The following is a 21,777-nucleotide window of genomic DNA, read 5'->3' as shown; positions in this document are numbered from 1 at the left end:
GATCCCAAAGCTCAGCACAAAACATGGAGCAGGGTTCTACAGTTCTACAATGTTAGCTAAACTAGACACTCAGAAGTTAAGAAGAAGAAGAAAAATAATCATTTGAAGACATTCCAAAAGTGTAAAGTTTTTGTACACAGGTTTCCGATCATAGCGTATATCAACCATAATGCTTCCCCCACACTCTGTGAAGGAAACACAGCACATTTTGATGTTCATCTATTTGATTTTAAGGTAAATTGGTGTTATTTACAAAAAAAAATCTATAATAATTAAAAAAGGGGTGTCTTTATTTCTGGTTTCATCGAAAGCATTTATTTTGTTTGTACATTTTTTGTTTTTGCTAATTTGAATAGAAAAAATATATTGCTTGGAAAAAGAGTATGAAACAAGACATATTTTTCAAAAGAAATTCCATAAAATACATTGTCCATGCAGCAAGCGCAGGTCACACATGTAGGCAGCAGTCTGGTACATTAACGAGGTAGAGTCCGTAGCAAAAATATCCGTACCCACGGGACCCCAACTATAGGGGCGGCGTGCATTGCTCCTCATGGCCTCCTCTTGGGCCCACCACAAATTGCTAGAGCGACGGCGTTTTGGAGCCTCATCGTTTTGGGATTTCTGTGAGGAACGTTGATCATCTATGGTATACTTGGCATTGCCTAAACTTTGATGGCGTCTATGCAACAATTGTTGGCGCATGGTAACACATTGGCTTTCCTCAGCCGTTGTTGAGGTTCTGGGAGCATTGCTAGAATGTTGTATGGAAATGGTGTCATTCCAGGATACAGCATTAACCGAAGATTGACGACGCCTTTGATCACGCATTATGGAGGAATTACTTTCACGTGTTAAATTCGATGATATGATAGAGCTAGCAGCACTTTTGCTCATGTCCATTTGCAGAGTTCTAGCCGAGAGTAGAAGGGGCGATGGGCGAGCAATGGGATTCTAAAATAAATAGCCTTCAATATAACCTCTTTGTTACCTTAAAATTGAAGGAAGTTAATACCAAAGTTGGCTGTTTCGCATTTAGCGCAGTATGCACCTCTGGCGAAATGTTCGTAAAGAAATCCATAGAGGTATCCTAAATGAAATTTTTGTTGCCATTAACGTTAACGAAAATTTAGTTCAAATGAAATTTTCTTTGCGTAACAAGGTGACATGATAGGCATTGTAGCATTTTTCTTGCAATTACGAATGGAAATATATGTGTTGATAGTTCCATGCAGCATGAAATTTAGTTATTTGCTAATAAAAGCGATTAATTTTAGTACACTTGTACTTTGTTAACCAAAAATGATTAAAATTCGGCCAAAATTATAATTCGATGTTTGTCGCCATCTTGTATTCTACACAACTATTTTTCAGTGGCGACATAAATGTCTTGGCTGCAACCATGGCATAATTACCAGGTAGTGTACCGTAAACAGCCGAGTACAATTTTTTCTCGCTACACTATCTGTCAACGAGTTTTGTTTTTGTGTGGGTGTTATAGTTAAGAACCATAGCACACACAAACAACGAAAAATGGCGCGAAATAGTAACATACTCAAAATCAGAGTTGCGCTTATCACTAATTTTGACAGCTGGTGCACTAAATATTTTGTTGTGGGGCAACTGCTACTATCTGTAAATGAATAAATCTTGGCTGCAACCGAAAATTTCGGCATTCCTTGATTTCATATCACTATACCATTCACCTCTGGAATCGGGGAGGCCGCAAAGATTAAATTAGTGAAAAGGTAGGATATTTTCTCGCCTTACAGGACTACATCAAGGTGTATAACAGCAAGTTTATGACGTATTGGGGTTTCCTTAACAATTTTTTGTGAAAAAATCTTGTCGTTTAAGAAATTCCAAAATTTTTTTTATCAGCTTGAAGTACAATCAAAACATTTATGAGTCGAACTCGACCTCGTTTAGGAATGAAACTCGATCTCGGAAGATAATTGCGCCCTCTATGGGTCCAAAAAGTAAAGTTGGGAGTTTTAATAAGGAAGACTTTTCAAGTTATGGTCCAACGCGAATGATACTTGCAATACTGAACAAGATGGACGATTGAAAATTGTGTGATTGGGATACATTCACGATCGGATCGCTAATTGTTTGTTCAATTTTTCGAATAAAGGGTGATTTTTTAACAATTATCTTCTTGGCAACACAGGTTCAAAAAGCTCACGCACGTTACGTGTTTCGTTTCACTGTCAAACACCTTCATTTTGGTCTATGATTTAACCATGAATCGCCTTACAAACGAACAACGCTTGCAAATTAATGAATTTTATTATCAAAATGCTTTCTCTAGGAAGAAAGTGTGTTAAGGTAGCGAAGCTCAACACACACGTAAATAAGCAGAGTTGTCGATTTTGGATTGAAGATTATCCAGAAACATTGCAAGAGTTACCAAAAGAGTTACAACAGAAAAAGACTCAGCTGGGTGCGGTTTATGGGCTGGTGGCATCATTGGACCGTTCTTCTTCAAAGATGATGCGAATCGTAACGTAGCTGTGAATGGTGAGCGCTATCGTGAGATGATTAGCCAGAAACATTGCAAGAGTTACTAATGCATCGAGAAAAAGTCACGGTTGGATGCGGTTTATGGGCAGGTGCCATCATTGGACCCTTCTTCTTCAAAGATGATGCGAATCATAACGTGTCTGTGAATGGTGAACGCTATCATGAGATGTTATCCAACTTTTTTTTTTTGTAAAAAAAAGCAATAGCTTGACTTGCATAACATGTGGTTTCAACAAGACGGTGCCACATCCCACACAGCACGCGTAACAATGGACTTATTGAGAGGTGAGTTCGGTGAACATTTTATTTCATGTTCTTGACCGGCCAATTGGCCGCTTAGATTGTGCGATTTAACGCCTTTAGACTTTTTTCGTGGGGCTATGTTAAAGCTCATGCTTATACAGACGAGCCTGCTTCAATTGACGCATTCGTGAGATACCTGCCGAAATGTTGGAAAGAGTATGCCTAAATTGGACTAAGCGGATGGATCATTTAAGGCGCAGCCACGGTCAACATTTGCATGAAATAATCTTCAAATATTAAATTTCATGCATTTTTCTGAAATTTATGCGTTCTTTTTTTGAAAAACTTTCCTATAGCTCTTAAAAAATCATCCTTTAGTAGAACTTTGCCGATAGTATCGATAGGTAAAATATCAATCGATATTCAGCCGAAAACTAAAATATCGATAGCGCCATCGATATTTTGCCAGATCTACTATAGACCGATTCAGACCATATTTGACACATATGTATGTTTAAGGTCATGAAAAAAGCGGTCATACAAAATTTCAGCCAAATCGGTTAAGAATTCCGCCCTTTAGTGTCCCATAAAGTCAAGATCCACGATCAGTTTATGTGGCAACTATATCAAAACATGGACCGATATGGCTCATTTACTATCCCAATCGACATACACTAATAAGAAGTGTTTGTGCAACATTTCAAGCGACTAGCTTTACTCCTTCGAATGTTAGCGTGCTTTCGATCGATAGCGTCATCGATATTTTGCAAGCTTATTGGTTTTATTCTGTTTGTTCATTGATATTGCTTCCATATAAATTGATCTCCTGATTTTTTCCTCTCAATTTCGTTTCAAATATAAGTGATGGGAAATTCGCTACTATCGATATTTATTATTATAAATATGGAAACTATCGAATGTTGCGACTATCGATAGTTTGCCAGCTCTAGTCTATAGACTGACGATTTTACTTCTTGAGCCCCTAAAGGGCGCAATTCTTATCCGAATTGGTTGAAATTTAACACAATGACTTCTACTATAGTCTCCAAAATTCATTTCATGTCCGAATCGGACCATAACTTGATATGGCTCGAATAGCATAGCGATTCTTATTAATTACCATTGGTTTGCCTAAAAAGAGATACCGGGCAAAGAACTCTACAAATGCCATCTATGGTGGAGGGTATATATGATTTGACCTGACGCGAACTTATCACGCTTTTACTTGTTTTAGGTGATATAGCCAACTTCAGCTTAACTTCCTCCTTTTGTACACTAAGGAAAACGTTACCGTTGTAGTAAACACATCACTAGAACCATCATCGGAATATTGACGAACATACTTGGGCTGTGATAGATCCGAATGGGTTCTCGAGTGACATGATAAACGTGGTGCTTCAAGGAAACCCTCCAGAGGCATGGTAATGGCATCTGACGAGGGTGTAAAAGGCTTCAGTGAAATAATAAAAATATAAAAAAAGTATAAATTTTTTTAATTTTTCATCTTTTTTCTTTTTTTTTTCAAAAATACCTGCGGTGTATTTTCTTCAATTTCGATTTGTGGCAATATCAAATGCATATCCACATCCTTATGTTGTTGTGGTATATCAAATTCATTCATTGAATTAAAATCATATTCATTATCAGATTCTCCAGCAATGCTGCTGCTTCTGCTGCTGGGACTGTTGCTGCTGCTACTTTTGCTATTATTTTGATATCCATTGCTGCCCAGGGGCGTATGATAACCCGAACCATCATTACACGACAGGAAGCTAGCATTGTGTTCCAACGGTATTGGGGCTACTGCTGTAGCAGCAGCTACTTTAAGGCCTAATATACACACATACACATATTTTTTTATAGTTTATAAAAATCACTTTTACTTTATCAAGAAACTATTCAGTTATCTTCTCCAATTTTGTAAGGAGGATGAGGCATTTAATCGTAATAAAAAACTTATTTTATCATTTTTAACATATAGTGGTGCTTTGCGAGGTCAACTTTGCAATTAAAAGATTATGACATAGCGATAAGAGGTTATCTATGGACACAGAGTGGTTATCCTCTATACGAGTACATGAACTATCTCCAGACATTCCTGCTAGAATAGGTAGCAGTACTCAAACTTTTAGCCAAGTATCCCCCTAAAACTAAGTTGGTACGGCACTCCGTGTCTAACGATTTTCTAAAGCCCCGTTAACACTGGTCATTAAATCCAGAATTAAGGCTCTCGTCAGCTGATTTTATAAAAAGGAAAACAGATGATGAAGCCATTAAAACCGGGTTTAAGGAGCAGTTTAAACGGGGTTCAAGAATTGTAGTTCTAGGGGTGTATGATTCTTCACAAAAGTTAGGATTAAATAACGTAACTCCTGCAACTATATCTAAAGGAAAGCCTGGAAAAGAGGCCACCTGATTATTTAGACGTCGTGCCAGCGAGATATACATCAGACGGGGTCGGGGAACAGGATTCTGGTGACACCTGACTCTACCCTAACTTCAGAAAAGATGAAGAAGAGAGTAATAACTATAAAGTTCTTTTTAATAGTGTATTTCAGCACAGAAATATTCCTTGCATGTTTTTGAGGTTCTGTCAACTTAATAGCAATCTGCTTCTTCTACGAAAGTTAGAAATGAGACTTGCTAGATGGCAATTTGACGCCCGACGGCTCCTCTAAGCCAGCAGGCTACTATAGTTGTTGTTGTATCCACATTTGCTATAGTAGACAGTGGCGTTGATGGCAAAATAAGGCCTGCCCAGGAAACTTTCATGCAAGCTATAACGTCGGGTTCTTCAGGCCCGGAGTGGATTATAGAACCTTAATCCATCCCGAGGGCCAAAGTCCCAATAACTACAGCGAGGGCCAAAGTCTCAATATGAACAGGCGAGTAATTGGCGTCTTTAAACAACCAATGGCCATTACGTTCCCCTGGGGATCCGTCCTATGGACCAGAACGAGCGGTTTAACTATAAGATCTCGATGAGGATCACTACCTCCACATGGAAATGTTGCAACGACAACAAAAAAAACATTGGTCGTGAAAAAAAGGCAAGCTCGATTTCGATTTCCGACCCACGGGGTCTTGGGCAACATTTTCCGCCTTAGTATACACAGTTGTGTTTCGACAACTTATAAATGTTTGCTTTGGGCTTTGGACATGAGGAGTTTTAGGGTAATCCAAAATGAGATATATAGCAACGTGAAGAAACAGGTGCAGCAACAAGTATTGGACGCTTTTCGAAATAGGGACATTTCTTTTAGCTCTAAAATGCGGGCATGGCCCGCATGTCTTCACTCATACTCCGTATGATGAACTACATTGCAGCTTACACCCGGCGTTTGGCTCTCTGTAACGGAACAACCTTGCTCCCGCTAAAGATCTTGGAGAGGATCGCTACCTACACACGCAATGCAAGCATGTGGCTTCAAACAGGTCCGCGAAGTCGAGGTTTTGAATACGGGATCGTAGAGCAGTTTGGAGTTTTGTAAGCTTGCCCCGACATCAAACCGGTGACCGACTAAGCCCAAATAGTCCGACTCCAGCCTGAGGCCGGATTCGAGATTAAGACTCCGCAGCCTTGGCTCCAACAACAACATTGCGGAAAGAGCGTTTTTGGAAGAGAGGGTCGGACAGCGTTATTATGCGGTAATCCTCCACTTCCAAAAAGAACAAAGGCATTGAGGTTGAAGTTATTTTCTTTGATGATTTTTTTTTGATGATTTGCCGACTCTGTCAAACAAATATAATCTATTTGAAAAGTCAGGTGGAGGTAAAGGCTCTGAATTACATGCAATGCAAATTTTTTTGCCCATGAACTTTCCACTAAGGAGCAGGGCCAACGGGATACTTCTCTCATATCAATGAATGCAGTCCGTTTCAAGTTTAAGTTCAATGATAAGGGGCCTTCTCTTTATAGCCGAGTCCGAACGGTGTGCCGCAGTGCGACACCTCTTTGGAGAAAAGTTTTACATGGTATGGTACCTCCCAAATGTTGCCAGCATTAGGAGGGGAAAACCACCGATGAAAATTTTTACTGATGGTATCGCCAGGATTCGAACCCAGGCGTTCAGCGTCATAGTCGGGTCATGCTAACCTCTGCCCTACGGTGGCCTCCACATGAGATCTTAGTTTATGAGGGACTGTTAGGAGGCCACCGTGGCGCAGAGGTTAGAACTGTTGCATTAGTACGGAATCAGTCAAACCCTAGCATCATACGATTGTCAGTGGCATCCCATGCTATGGGACGAACTTTTGTTATAGAAGAAATATACTCCTGCTTGTGGCCTGTAGAGACATCCATGCAAAAACAAGTTTGCCCATGAACATTCCCTTACGGAACCAGGGTTAAACATCTCACAAACCGCGGGAATTAGCATGTCCGCATATGACGCTGAACGCCGGGGTTCAAATCCTGACAGGACCATAAAAAATATTAGATGTGGTTTTCCTCTCCTTATGCTGGCAACATATTTGGGGTACTATGCCATGTAAAAACTTCTTTCCAAAAAGGTGTCGCATTGCGGCACGCCGTTCGAACTCATTGAGCTTAAACTTGTACCGGACTTCACTCAGTGATGTGAGCAGTTTGAAGTGGGATGTTCTGGGCAAAATTCGCTTTTGGACAAACATTCACACAAATATTGGGTTGTCCAAAAAGTAATTGCGGATTTTTCATATAGTCGGCGTTGACAAATTTTTTCACAGCTTGTGACTCTGTAATTGCATTCTTTCTTCTGTCAGTTATCAGCTGTTACTTTTAGCTTGCTTTAGAAAAAAAGTGTAAAAAAGTATATTTGATTAAAGTTCATTCTAATTTTTATTAAAAATGCATTTACTTTCTTTTAAAAAATCCGCAATTACTTTTTGGGCAAACCAATACTTTTAGAGGATTTCAATCCAACCATTTTAGTTTGTAATCCCATGACACGTGATATTCGACTAAAATAAAAAAGAATCTCTCTGAAACATTCCGTATCCCAAGAGTTTTAGATAAACTCCATACTTTTACCATTTTCCCGAAAGAAGTTATGTAATGAGAATACATTTGTCTCATCATACACCAAGCAACACAAGTTTCTCACCTTATATGACTAAAAATAAGCAACTCAAAATCAAGTATTCCTATATACAGTGGCAAAGAAAAATCCACATACCACATTTTTACATGAAAAATTTTGTGTGATAAATATAGAAGGTTGTTAAAATTGTTTACAGCGGTTACCATTATTAAAATAAAATGAGTTTCGATGGGTAGAATTATAGCCTAATTTCGTAACTATCAGGTTACGAAAGGACCATTTCAAAATTAAAGAAAATAATAAAAACAAACCAAAGACAACGAGAACTTATCTTATAACCCTATCAAGACAACTGTTTGAACTAAAAAAAATCTGCAGCAACATAAAAATTGAGAAAGAATTAAGAATAATTTGTTGATGGCATATCACAACCAAAAACCGCCACTTCTCCAAATGGAAAAGTTTTTGGTATATGCTGTAACATATTTACCAACACTGAAGTCTGTAATTCCACAAAGATGTTGACACATTTTCCCAGCTATTTGGTTAGCAATAAATTTAAATATAAAGAATTGCAAACTTACCATCGAAATGGGTGGGTTTTTCTAAGGGCCTCAACATTTTCTGTTGAGTGGCACGTATCTTTTCCATCTTACGTTTGATTTTGTGCAAAACTTCTTCTTCATATTCTTGGCGCTTCTCAATTTGCTTTTGACGCAAGTGCTCAATTATTTCGCCACCTCTGCAATGTGGAAGAAAAAATGATAAATAATTAGTGCATTATTATTGAAGAATATCTGTAGATTGATTAAAGTATTAAACCCAATATAAAGCTATTGACACAAAATTAAATGACCCAATCTTTAGATTTAAGATTCTCGACTGAAACTTTTTGGAATTGTTCTAAACAATTTTTCTCAAAAAGGCTTGTGCTCAAAAATTGTCTATACAAAATCTTTAGACTTGTCCTCAAAGATTTTCTATTGAAAATCTTAAGACTTGTCCTCAAAGATTTTCTATAGAAAATCTTTAGACTTGTCCTCAAAGATTTTCTATAGAAAATCTCTAGACTTGTCCTCAAAGATTTTCTATAGAAAATCTTAAGACTTGTCCTCAAAGATTTTCTATTGAAAATCTTAAGACTTGTCCTCAAAGATTTTCTATAGAAAATCTTTAGACTTGTCCTCAAAGATTTTCTATAGAAAATCTTTAGACTTGTCCTCAAAGATTTTCTATAGAAAATCTTTAGACTTGTCCTCAAAGATTTTCTATAGAAAATCTTTAGACTTGTCCTCAAAGATTTTCTATAGAAAATCTTTAGACTTGTCCTCAAAGATTTTCTATAGAAAATCTTTAGACTTGTCCTCAAAGATTTTCTATAGAAAATCTTTAGACTTGTCCTCAAAGATTTTCTATAGAAAATCTTTAGACTTGTCCTCAAAGATTTTCTATAGAAAATCTTTAGACTTGTCCTCAAAAATTATCTATAGAAAATCTTTAGACTTGTCCTCAAAGATTTTCTATAGAAAATCTTTAGACTTGACCTCAAAGATTTTCTATAGAAAATCTTTAGACTTGTCCTCAAAGAGTTTCTATAGAAAATCTTTAGACTTGTCCTCAAAGATTTTCTATAGAAAATCTTTAGACTTGTCCTCAAAGATTTTCTATAGAAAATCTTTAGCCTAAAGAGGGTTTTTATAGAAAATCTTTAGGCTTGCCCTCTTGATAATCCACAGAATACCTTAAAGCTTGTCCTCAAGATTTTCTATTTTATAATTCATTTTGTTTAAATTTTTGTCATAGCTTCAAATTAGATATTATACATTTTGAAATTGTTTTTGTTTCTCCACTTACCTTGATGCCAAAATATTATTAGCTCTGGTATCGGTAATGATGTGACAGAAATAATGCGACTTGAATATTCTCAACTGGAAAATGAGAAAGGCGAAACATATGGAATCCCAGAGCAAAACCACCTGTACTGTTGTCGCAGGACAACCACCATCATTGTCATCTATATCCGCTGGAGGTGGTCCATTGCTGGCACAATTTATACCCAAAATATGAACAAGCCAACAGCATTTGGTTACCAATGTGTCCATGAACATGCAACCGGCCATTTGTAGACAGGTCTTGACCACAATATTAGCCACATTATAGGCTATAAGAATTTTCCAACGATTTATAATGGATTTGATGGGTCGCAAATAGTAATCAGAGCCTTCCCACAAAAACAAGAAGGCTCCTATCAGATAACCCAAAGCCAAAAAGTCCGCTATACTTGTGCCAGCCAAAAATACCACAGCCAAAGTGACCCAATAGAAGCCGCATAGAATGGCATGCTTGAAAATATCCAAATAATTACGCATGTGCGATAGGAAATCATGGGTGGGATTAACAAATTCCACTTTGCCCAGATTGGCAATATCCTTGACCACGGATTGATTGCTGCCTCCCGGGAAGTTGGGTATATTTTCAATGGAAAATACTCGCTTTTGGCGATTCACCAAGAGCAAAAGGATAAAGTCGAAGATGAGTTTTTTCGTATGATCATATTTCAAATGACCCGGCAGCATGGCCCATCTTTGTATGGATTCGGAAAATGGTGAACCTTCCCAGATATATTCTGCAAAAAAAAAAAAAACAAAAGGAATGAAAACCCAACATTTCAGATAATTTTATATAAAGCTACTTACTGGTGCACATTGTGGGTGGCAGTTGTACCAAAATGATGTATTGCACTATAATCGATATCAATATGAATATCTGAAATACACCCCAGAAGTGGGCTATCTTTTTCCGCTTGAAGATCAACAATAACACCAACCACACTGCGTAGGCCACCGCCACAATATCTTGACGATAGGTTATCGTGGACACCAAAGCAATCATACAGATCTCATAACCAAATTTGTAGAAACCATAGTTAAGTAGATATTTTATCATGCTCTCCAATTTCTTTTCGGCATCTTCACGGGTTACTTCCGGGAAGGGTACTTTGGGCAGGGGATCGTTTTGGGTGCCTTTCAAACGGCGCATCTGATATTGACGCAATGAGATGACAGCATGTAATGTGGCTACGACCATGTAGATAATGTACTTCTTAAGCAGACCCATTAGACCAGTCTCAGAGTTGGCTTTAAAGAGGCCAAACCATTCGGCATTGTTGCCCACTACTTTACTTTGACCATTTTCCACACAAATCGCATTGTATTTGGTATGATCCAAATAGGCAATTTGATAGATCATTTTAGAGAGTACAATTAGAGTGACCACTAATGAGATGACACGACTGAAAAAGATGCGCATGCGTACATTGGATATTACGCCAATAACGCACAATACAATGAAGGGAACATGAAGAAGGGATACCTAAAAAGAGTTTTGGGTAGACATTACGAGATAAGGTTATAAGACAAGCATTTTCTAAGATAAATGGGAAAAGCAAAGGAAAATATGTTCAAAAATATAAATGAGGACAAATTTAAAGGCTGGTCCTCAAAATTTTCTATAGAAAATCTTAAGGCTGGTCCTCAAAATTTTCTATAGAAAATCTTAAGGCTGGTCCTCAAAATTTTCTATAGAAAATCTTAAGGCTGGTCCTCAAAATTTTCTATAGAAAATCTTAAGGCTGGTCCTCAAAATTTTCTATAGAAAATCTTAAGGCTGGTCCTCAAAATTTTCTATAGAAAATCTTAAGGCTGGTCCTCAAAATTTTCTATAGAAAATCTTAAGGCTGGTCCTCAAAATTTTCTATAGAAAATCTTAAGGCTGGTCCTCAAAATTTTCTATAGAAAATCTTAAGGCTGGTCCTCAAAATTTTCTATAGAAAATCTTAAGGCTGGTCCTCAAAATTTTCTATAGAAAATCTTAAGGCTGGTCCTCAAAATTTTCTATAGAAAATCTTAAGGCTGGTCCTCAAAATTTTCTATAGAAAATCTTAAGGCTGGTCCTCAAAATTTTCTATAGAAAATCTTAAGGCTGGTCCTCAAAATTTTAGTAAGATAAATTGTCATTCGTAATATTGGCAAAATTTTTTGTCATTGTTACAAATGTCCCAACAAAAGCATGTCAAAAACTTCCATAAATTTTTTTTGATTTCATAGTTTTCGTATTCATTACCTCACTAACGGCACAAGCAAAGGCCGTTATGTAGACAACCTTAATCCAATGCAATTCCAATATACTCCAGAAAACACCTTTGAAGTGTTTGAGGAATTTTTCAGCCTTCTGACGGAAACGTCTCAAAAACAAACGCACCAATTCGCCAGCCGATTCGGTGAAATCCTTTATTTCATAGTCGGCCGGACGTGAACCACTCTTAGTGCGTTGTCTTTGTTGATTATCAGGACCGGGCTTTTCAACCATTGGCGTTTGATTCATTGAGGCAATAAAACGTTTATGGAAATAATGAACTTGTATAACAGTTAGAATGACAATAATGGTGGGCGATATGAAATGCAAAAGTAAATCTTTGGTCTTGTAACGTTCCAGACCAATGTCAGTTTGCCTGAAGAGAAGAGAAGCATAAACATTAATAAAATGGTAAAAAATAAAAAATAAAAAGATATATATATAAAAAAAAACATAAAAACATAAAAATATATAAAAAAAAATAAAAAATTAAAAAAAAATAAACAAATAAAATATATAAAAAATAAAAAAAAAAACTTAAAAAAGAAAATAAAAAATGAGTATACCCCCATCTTTCGGTGGTGGGTATAAAAAGACTAAGAAATAAATTAAATTAAATTTCGGAATTTCTCAGTTTTCTCCTTTACTTACAAAGTCTTCGATATATTCAGATAATCATTCCAATATTGATCGAATTTATCAAATTGATACGTATAGATCAATATCAATATGGACATGGCATAGAAGATTAGGAACAACCAAAATCCGTACATGAGTTTAACCCAGGCCTTTGAGGATGATTGGAATACCAGCAAAAAGAATAGGAACAATGCCATGTAACATATTCTAAAGCCAGTCATTTTATCACCCGTCATGGCACACAGGAATATGACCAATATCAGCAGCCATATCCACAAACGAACCAAGAGATTCTTGATAACGGTGCCTATTTTCTTTAGGAACTTTGAGGTTTTCTTGCCATCGGCACCTGCATCACCCTCATCATTGGCGCCCGAGGAGCGCACCGACAAATGGAGAGGGGCAAACATATCGGCCAGTGTGCTGTCACGTCGTTTTTCCGTTTTCTCTTTGAAAAATTGACGCATGGTGACCCAGAACATTAGCAAGAATGAAGTTTTCACTATGAGAGGTACACATGGTTGCATTTCATTGTCCTTGGGACGTTCAAAGCCAATTTGTTGCAGATTTATGCCAGTGATCTGAAAAGGCAAATGAAGAAAATTCTTGAAATTTGATAGTAATGGTGATAATGTGGTAAATGGCGTTATTCGAAGGTAATACTGTTACCGAGCCATGGTAACTCTGAACGACTGGGTTCAAATACGAGCCATAATGTGATTTGTTTCTTGTCTTTATATCAATGAACTCACAAATAATCTTAGGATTTCACATAAAAATACTTACATAAATCTTTGAGGGCAATTCATCATTTGTCAAATCCATGCCATAGATATATTGGGCTATGAGTAACAATTCAGCATAGATGACAATGAAGAGACTAGAACGCATCATGGCTTTGCGTTGATTTGGTATCATCCATAGGACATTGGCCCACAGCAGTAGAACAAATGTCAACCAACTGTGATAGATAATGGACCAGGCCTAAAAAATAAATTTTGTAAATTAATAAAAAAAAATAAATTTTATAAATAAAATAAACTTGTATGAAACTTGTATTTTCATTACTCTGGAAAATTTTGATACGTTGCATAAACTGGATGTTTCTTGTTTTTTACTCAGCTTATATCATTATCAACGTATTAGCGGATTGACTTCACTTAATTTTATACCCACGACCAAAGGATGGGGGTATACTAATCTAGCCATTACGTTTGTAACACCTCGAAATATTGATCTGCGAACACCTAAAGTATATATATTCTGGATCGTCCCGACATTCTGAGTCGATCTAGCCATGACCGTCCGTCTGTCGAAATTACGATAGCGGTCGAACGCGTCAAGCCAACCGCTTGAAATTTCGCAAAGATACTTAGTATTTATATAGGTCGTTGGGGATTGTAAATGGGTCATATCGTTTCGGATTTGGATACAGTTTCCATATAAACCAATTTCCCGATTTGACTTTTTGAACCCCTGGAAGACACAATTTTCGTCCTATTTGCACATAGTGTTCTGTTATGACTTCCAATAACTGTGCCAAATCGGTCTATAACCTAATATAGCTTCCATCTCCCGATTTGACCTCTTGAGCCCTTACAAGCCGCAATTTTTGTCCGATTTGGCAGAATTTTAACATGTTGTGTTCTGGTATGACTTTAAATAACTGTACTAAGTAGAATCCAAATTGGTCTATAACCTGGTTTGCTCCCATATAAACCGATCTGCTATTTTGATATCTTGATTACACACAAGACGCAATTTTTGTCCGATTTGGCTGAAATTTTGCATGCGGTGTTCTGTAATGACTTACTACAACAGTGCCAAGTACGGTCCAAATCAGTCTATAACCTGATATAGCTATTATATAAACCGGTCTCTCGATTATGCTTGTTCGGTTCCTAGAAGCTTTATTTTTTGCTGGTTTGACAGAATAAAATTACAACCTTCAACCAAATTTAGTTTGCATAAATTTTTAGCAGAATCCATGGTGGTGTATTCCCAAGATTCAGCCCGGCCGAACTTAGCACGCTTTTACTTGTTTTCTCTCAAAGAGGAGAGTCGTGCTAATATTGTAAGAAAATAGACGGATAAGACTGGTTAGAGCACTTCATCAGTGCCATTCAGCTTTGTGGCTCTCTTTCTGTCGAACCTTTAGTTCGTGGCTTGCAGTTTTTGGATTAGTTACAGATTATACACCATTAGCAAAAGTTTCAACGTCTGGATGGAGCCCTACCTCAGTGTCATTGTCCTTTTTAGCCTTCTTTTTTCGAATCCAAAGTTCATGACTTTTTAATTTCTAGCTCATGGATAAGTTTCAAGGCCTGGTTGGAGACCTTCATCAGTGCCATTGCGCTTTCTGGCTTGTTGTCTGTTGATCCCAAGGTTCATAGCACGTAAATGTGTACAGTTCATGGATTAGCTACAGTTAATAAAAACTCCATTAGTGCCATTGTGCTTTCTGGTAGCCTGTCTATCGACCGTACCATTCGTGGATTCAGTACAGACAGAGAACCATTAGGAGACATTTTAAAGCCTGGTGAAAGCTAATCATCAGTGCCATTTTGCTTTAAGGCCCTAGTTGCAGGCAAGTCGGATCCCTTCATGAGTGACATTGAGTGTGGTGTTCTGCCTCCTGTGCGTTGAATCTATGGTTCAAAGAGTAGTTACAGACAATAGACCATTGGCAGACGTTTCAAAGCTTAGTTAAAACCCTCATCAGTACCATAGAGCTTACATTTTATGGATTACTTTTACTGTAGCATAGAGGTAAGCATGTCCGCCTATGACGCTGAACGCCTAGGTTCGAATCCTGGCGAGACCATCAGAAAAAATTTTCAGCGGTGGTTTTCCCCTCCTAATGCTGGTAACATTTGTGAGGTACTATGCCATGGAAAAACTTTTATGGCACGCCGTTCGGACTCGGCTATAAAAAGGGGGGACCTTATCATTGAGCCTAAAAACTTGAATCGGACTGCATTCACTGATATATGAGAAGCATGTCCCTGTTTCTTAGTGGAACGTTCATAACAATACAGCATTTGCTGACGTTTCAAGTTCCGGTTAAAGCTCTTCATCATTGCCATTGAACTCTCCATCTTCCTGCCTGTTGAGAATACACGATCTGCAGATGTCTAAAGTTCATGGATTAGTTACAGACAATACTTCACCAGCTAACGTTTCAAGGCCTGCTGAGAGCCTTTTATGTCCATAGTGACATAAGGCGGATTAATATCCTCTCTTCAAACTAATCTTACCTACAGATAATACATCATAAGCATACGTATTGAGGCCCTTCATCAGTGTCATTGTAATCTCCTGTCTGGATAGATAAAAGTTCATACAAAAGTTCATTAACAGACGATTCGAAGACTGGTTTGAGCGTACAGGCTAAAATTCATTGTCCGTCAAGCCTACAGTTAATGGATTTGTTACAGGCAATACACCTATTGCAAACGTTTCGAGTCTTGGTTGGAGCCCTTCATCAGTGTCATAGTGGTCCTCTGTATACGGAGTCGACAGGTCATGGTTTTTGAAATGTTTGTATATGTTTTTTTTTTTTAAATCCGTTTGTTGTTTGCCAAATTCTTTTTGGCAATCGATCGAAATCCCTATGATCGAATTAGCTATGATATATATTGCTATAATGAAGAGCTCATAGCAGTCCTCGTTTGGTTAGAGTATTTTATCAGTTGTGTGGACTTCCTGGCCTCCTGTCCGATGCATCCACAGTTCATGGATTAGTTACAGACCATAAGTAGATCTTTTGGTGTCTGTTTAGAGATTTTCATCAATGCCATTTTTCTCCCAGGCCCTCTATCTGCCCAGCCTATAGTTAATGGATTACTTTTAGACAATACATCATTAGCAGACATTTCGAGGCCTGGTTAGAGCTCTTCATCAGTGGTATTGTGTGTACTTTCCGGCTACATGTCTGTTGAATATACACTTCATGGATAAGTAACAGGCAATACACTATTAGTTCCGATGCCTGGTTATCTAACTTCATCAATGCCATTTTGCTTCTAAATTTTTTATATTTCATTATTATCAGACGTTTCAAGTACTGGTTGAAGTTCTTCATCAGTGTCATGGGCCTTTTAGTCTTCTGTCTGTTGTGCTTACAATTCTAAATTAGTTACAAACAATACTCGATCTGCAGACCTATCGCGGCCTGCTTCGAGCCTTCAATCAGTGCCATTCTATGTGCTGTCCGGCTTCCTGTCCGTTTAATCTACAGTTCTTGGATAAGTTATAGACAATTTACTATAAGCAGATGTTTAGATGCCTAGTTAAAGACCTTCATCAGTGCCATTTTGCTTTCAGACCTCCTTTCTATCGAGTCTACAGTTCATAGTCTACTTTTATATAATACAACGAAGCCTGGTTCGAGCCTTTCATCAGTGTCATTTCGCTTATTGGCTTCTTGTCTGTTGAGTCCACACTTCATGGATTATTTACAGACAATAATGCATTAACATACGTTTCGAGGCCTTCTTAGAGCCCTTCATAAGTGTCATTGTTCTCCACTGTGTCATTGTGCTCCTCTGTCTATATAGGCTAAAGTTCATTATCTGTCAAGCCTACAGTTCATGGATTTGTTTCAGATAATACGCCATTAGCAGGCCTGGATGGAGCCCTTCATCAGAGTCATTGTGTTTTACGTCTATTGAGCCTACTGGTCATGGCTTATGAATTTGTGGTATAAATTTATGAATCCGTATAAATTTAAATACAGGTTCACCAGAGAAGGAGGCAGTAAAACCCAATGGTACTGATGAAAAGCTCTAACCAGATTTTGAAACTTCTGCTAATGTGTGTGTGTGTGTGTTTTTTTTTAAATTCGTCTATTGTCTGTCAAATCTCATTTTGAAAATCAAAAAAATTCTTTATGCTCAAATTAGCTGGAATCTATCGCCTTAAATTAACAGGATTCTCTCCCTTTTGGAAGGAAATGAAAATGATTGGAAAATTGAACTTTAGCAGAGATGGTTCGTATAACTAACTGGACGTTTACAGTTAGTTATACGAACCATCTCTGCTAAAGTTGTATAAAACGTATAAAAAGTTGTAAAGTCATAAACCTCGAAAAATCTCTGCTACTTGTTTGGTTTCTACATCAAACCATCATCATAAAAAGGTTTTGTTTTAATTTTTTTTATACTTAATTTTTCAGCGCCTTACGAAGATGTTTGACCACGTTAAGATAGTAACAAATACTTCCAACATTAGCGAGGCGGAATGAAAACTGTAAATGTTTTTGATAATCTCACCAGGATTCAAACTCAGACTTTTCTGTTATAGTCAAATCTTTTTACATATGCACCAGGGTGGCCATAATTATAAATTCTCGAAAGTTTTAAATAATGTTTACGGCTAGGTTTACGACGTTTTCGACATATGTATTATACGTTGGGAATGTATGTCATATACGTCAGACAGACCATCTCTGAGCTTTAGCCATTTGCTTAAACAATTTGGCTAGTTATTTAGTTCTTAAAATAGTTTTTTTTTGCCCTACTTACCATCATCAGCACATTGGTGAATATATAACTATTTTGGTAGATAAATCCACCCACTCCTGTAATGCCATAGGCTATTTGATCCAATATACCCGATTTATATTCCTCCTCTCGATTATTGCGATTCGTTTCCATGCTACTCAAGGGTATATCATTGGAGGCCGCTTGTGCCATCACAGCACCGCTGCTATTCGTATCATTGGCAGGTTTGCGTGTCGTGGCACGCATTAACTGGAGAAATGAACCATAATTGGGAAATTATTACAAAATAATTATATATATATACAGGAAATCATTTGAAATTATAATGAATGTAGCTAGTACGGACAACAATTTGTTAGATGTTAGACAGGACTGATGTTAGATTAATATGAGTATCTTACATATGTATGACAATGTAAACAACTAAATGATGACAAGAGAAAAATAACAAAAACTTTTACAAAAACACAAAATTTAAAAACTAAAATGATTTTGATCCCTATAACTAAACTAAACTAAAAAAAAATATTTTTTCTATAATTATTCTATAAAGGGGATTTATTCAGAAATATATTGCGGAGCTATTTACGATTTACCCAAAACCCCTAGTAACAAAAAAAATTTAATATTTTTAAAAGAAATTTCAAAACGTTATAACAGTTCTCATTGTATTTCATATATAGATTTTTAATCTTTAGAAAAATTTTGTTTTTGGAGAAAATTCCATTAAAATGTTGTTTTTAGAAAAATTTTTTTTTTAAATTTTTTTGTTTTTAGAAAAAATTATATAAAAATTTTGTTTTTATCAACAAATATAATTAAAATTTTGTTTTTGCAGAAAATTGGATTGAAATGCTGTTATTAAAGAAAATTTTATTTAAATTTTGTTTTAAAGAAATTTGAATTGAAATGTTGTTTTTAAGCAAAATTTCATTGAAATTTGTTTAAGGAAAATTTCAATGAATTTTCAATTTCAAGTTTTTTTTTTTGTCTGTTAGGGCGAAGATCATTAAATTTCTCAATTTTTGTCTTTTTCTCTTTCGAGACGAGCTCAATGATTGGAGATTTTCTTTGCAAATGGAAAAGGAAAGCCTGAGATCGCAACGCATAAGGGACGCGTTTCGTCTCTGGTTTGAAGATTTTCAGCTTCAAGGGCCGTACGTTGGTATGTTGCATTTGTATTATATTTATTGCGAAAAAGCCTCTATGATACAAATACCACACTGTCTTTTAGCTGTGCTTTTCGTAATGCATGTGTTTTTCGTTCAATGACAGATTTTTTGTCTGCAACACCTACACTACTTTAATTGTGCACATGATTCTGTGCATCTGTTGGAAGTTGTATTGATGGCTTCGAACGTAAGACAACGGCTCTCGCTGTTGCTCCGTGTGCCCAAGTTTGGGATTCGTCTTTTAGCGTTCGAAGCCATCAATACAACTTCCAACAGATGCACAGAATCATGTGCACCATGGAAATAGTGTAGTTGTTACAGATAAAAAATCTGTCATTACACGAAAAACACATGCATTGGGCAAAGCACAGCTAATAGACAGGGTTGTCGAGCCTGGTTAATGTGGTTTTTGTATCACAGAGGCGTTTTCGCAATAAATATGATACAAATGCAACATACCAACGTACGGCCCTTGAAGCCGTCACACCTAATATGGTAGAAAAGTCTTCAAACCAAAGACGAAACGCGTCCCATAGTGATTGGTATGTGTTTCGATTTCTGGTGTTCCTTTTCCATTTGCAAAGAAAGTCTCCGACCATTGAATTTTGTTTTTAAGAAAAATTTAATTGAAATGTTGTTTTTAAGGAAAATGTTATTGAAATGTTGTTTTTAAGGAAAATTTCATTGAAATTTTGTTTTTAAGGAAAATTTCATTAAAATTTAGTTTCTAAGGAAAATTTAATTAAAATTTGGTTTTAAGCTAAATTTCATAGAATTTTTTTTTTTTGAAATTTTATTGAATTTTCTTTTTTTTTTGAAATTTTATTGAATTTTCTTTTTTTTGAAATTTTATTGAATTTTCTTTTTTAAAGAAAATTTTTATTGAATTTTCTTTTTTAAGGAAAATTTCAGTAAATGTTTGTTTTTAAGGAAAATTTCATTAAAATTCAATTTTTAAGGAAAATTTCATTGAAATATTGTTTTTAAGAAAAATTTCTTTGAAATTTTGTTTTTAAGGAAAATTTCATTGAAATTTTGTTTTTAAAGAAAATTTCATTGAAATATTGTTTTTAAGAAAAATTTCTTTGAAATTTTGTTTTTAAGGAAAATTTCATTGAAATTTTGTTTTTAAAGAAAATTTCATTGAAATTTTGTTTTTTAGGAAAGTTTTATTGAAATTTTGTTTTTAAGGAAAATTTCATTAAAATTTTGTTTTTAAGGAAAATTTTATTGAAATTTTGTTTTTAAGGAAAATTTTATTAAAATTTTGTTTTTAAGGAAATTTCATGAAATTTTGTTATTAAGGAAAATTTCATTGAGATTTCCTTTTTAAGAAAAACTTCATTGAAATTTTGTTTTTAAGAAAAATTTCATTGAAATGTTGTTTTTAAGGAAAATTTTATTGAAATGTTGTTTTAAGAAAAATTTCATTGACCTTTTTTTTGGAAAAATTCATTGAAATTTTGTTTTTAAGGAAAATTTTATTGAAATTTCGTTTTTAAGTCAAATTTCATTGAAATTTTGTTTTTAAAAAAATTTTATTGAAATATTGTTTTTAAGAAAAATTTCTTTGAAATTCTGTTTTTAAGGAAAATTTCTTTGTAATTTTGTTTTTAAGGAAAATTTCATTGAAAAAAGTTTCTTCGTGAGCCTTCATTCGGTTCAATCTTTGCTGCCCTCTCTGGGTTAACATCATTTTTTGACATCATTTTGTTTTCTTATGAAATTTCAGTTTAAAAATCAACTCATATACAAACTTAACACTAACATATTATTCTTTCAATTAACAAACCTACAAAAGACTAGTTCTAAACTGTTTATAAATTATAAAGCCTTTAGGCCATAAATGTTTTTATAACTACCTACAAATGACCATAAACGTTTCATTTTTTAATTATTAAAAAAAGAGAACTATAATAAAAAAGACTTAAAAACCCAGCACCATTAAGTAGAACAAAGGACAATTTATACCAATGTTTTGTTTTTACAAAAAAAAAAAAAAACACCACAAAACAACATAGATCCATGTATACCAAAACACATATACACTTAAACACTCACTCACATGTTTACACAAAAAATTGCATACTTCTAGGGGGGGCTAGCACACAAAGAAATATTCATAGAAATATTTTTTCTATGTTTGTCGCTAATGGCCCCAAACCAGCTCTCACATACATATATGTGACACTTACACTTAGTGACATATACACTTTTATTCAAACACCACATTCATACATAAAGACTTTTAGCAGACACACAAACACACACACGCACACACATTAAAACGAATAAATGAACATAAAGACCCCAAAGAACCAACAGCCAACTATTAGAGACAATAATACAATCGGTTTGGGGGGTTAATTAGTAACACATTACAAAAGAAACGATTACAGAGAGCTATCAGGAATAGTTGTAGTAAGAATGGAAGTGGCCAGATAGCCACGGGTAAATTTTTTGTAACGAGGGTGGTATGATAAGTTAATCAACATGGTGTTAAACAATTTTATTAATTAATTGAATTTTTCTAGTTCATCC

The 21,777-nt window shown here is 35.7% G+C and overlaps 3 protein-coding genes across 11 annotated transcripts in view; all 3 read right to left on the bottom strand.

Moving 5' to 3' along the window:
* LOC106084890 (piezo-type mechanosensitive ion channel component) overlaps window positions 1-21,777 on the bottom strand; it is an 84,656-nt gene that overhangs the window by 40,895 nt on the left and 21,984 nt on the right. For all 8 annotated transcript variants that reach the window (XM_013248839.2, XM_013248846.2, XM_013248841.2 and 5 more), the window contains 7 exons: window positions 18,086-18,313; window positions 13,347-13,544; window positions 12,573-13,141; window positions 11,910-12,297; window positions 10,484-11,159; window positions 9,642-10,413; window positions 8,372-8,529 (listed from right to left, as the gene is read on the bottom strand). In XM_013248839.2, the coding sequence (XP_013104293.2) occupies window positions 8,372-8,529; window positions 9,642-10,413; window positions 10,484-11,159; window positions 11,910-12,297; window positions 12,573-13,141; window positions 13,347-13,544; window positions 18,086-18,313 (2,989 nt within the window). The remainder of the gene's footprint in view (window positions 1-8,371; window positions 8,530-9,641; window positions 10,414-10,483; window positions 11,160-11,909; window positions 12,298-12,572; window positions 13,142-13,346; window positions 13,545-18,085; window positions 18,314-21,777) is intronic.
* On the bottom strand, window positions 273-1,376 carry LOC106084894 (uncharacterized). Of its 2 annotated transcripts, none has more exons than XM_013248850.2 (2): window positions 1,016-1,376; window positions 273-954 (listed from the first exon to the last, which is right to left on the bottom strand). In XM_013248850.2, exons 1-2 carry the CDS (start codon window positions 1,079-1,081, stop codon window positions 403-405), a joined length of 618 nt encoding a protein of 205 aa, XP_013104304.2. In that variant the 5' UTR covers window positions 1,082-1,376; the 3' UTR covers window positions 273-402. The 2 variants fall into 2 exon arrangements, with proteins under 2 accessions (XP_013104304.2, XP_059222143.1); XM_059366160.1 differs by having other exon boundaries at window positions 273-991; window positions 1,052-1,375.
* LOC131996445 (uncharacterized) lies at window positions 3,836-4,713 on the bottom strand. The gene is made up of 2 exons (XM_059366161.1): window positions 4,298-4,713; window positions 3,836-4,216 (listed from the first exon to the last, which is right to left on the bottom strand). The coding sequence occupies exons 1-2, from the start codon at window positions 4,385-4,387 to the stop codon at window positions 4,016-4,018; spliced, it is 291 nt and encodes a 96-aa protein (XP_059222144.1). The 5' UTR covers window positions 4,388-4,713; the 3' UTR covers window positions 3,836-4,015.

Source organism: Stomoxys calcitrans, chromosome 3 (assembly GCF_963082655.1).
Source record: "Stomoxys calcitrans chromosome 3, idStoCalc2.1, whole genome shotgun sequence".
Classification (NCBI taxonomy): Eukaryota; Metazoa; Arthropoda; class Insecta; order Diptera; family Muscidae; genus Stomoxys; species Stomoxys calcitrans.
Note: the sequence above shows the minus strand (reverse complement) of the source record. Positions and strands in the feature narration are given on the sequence as shown.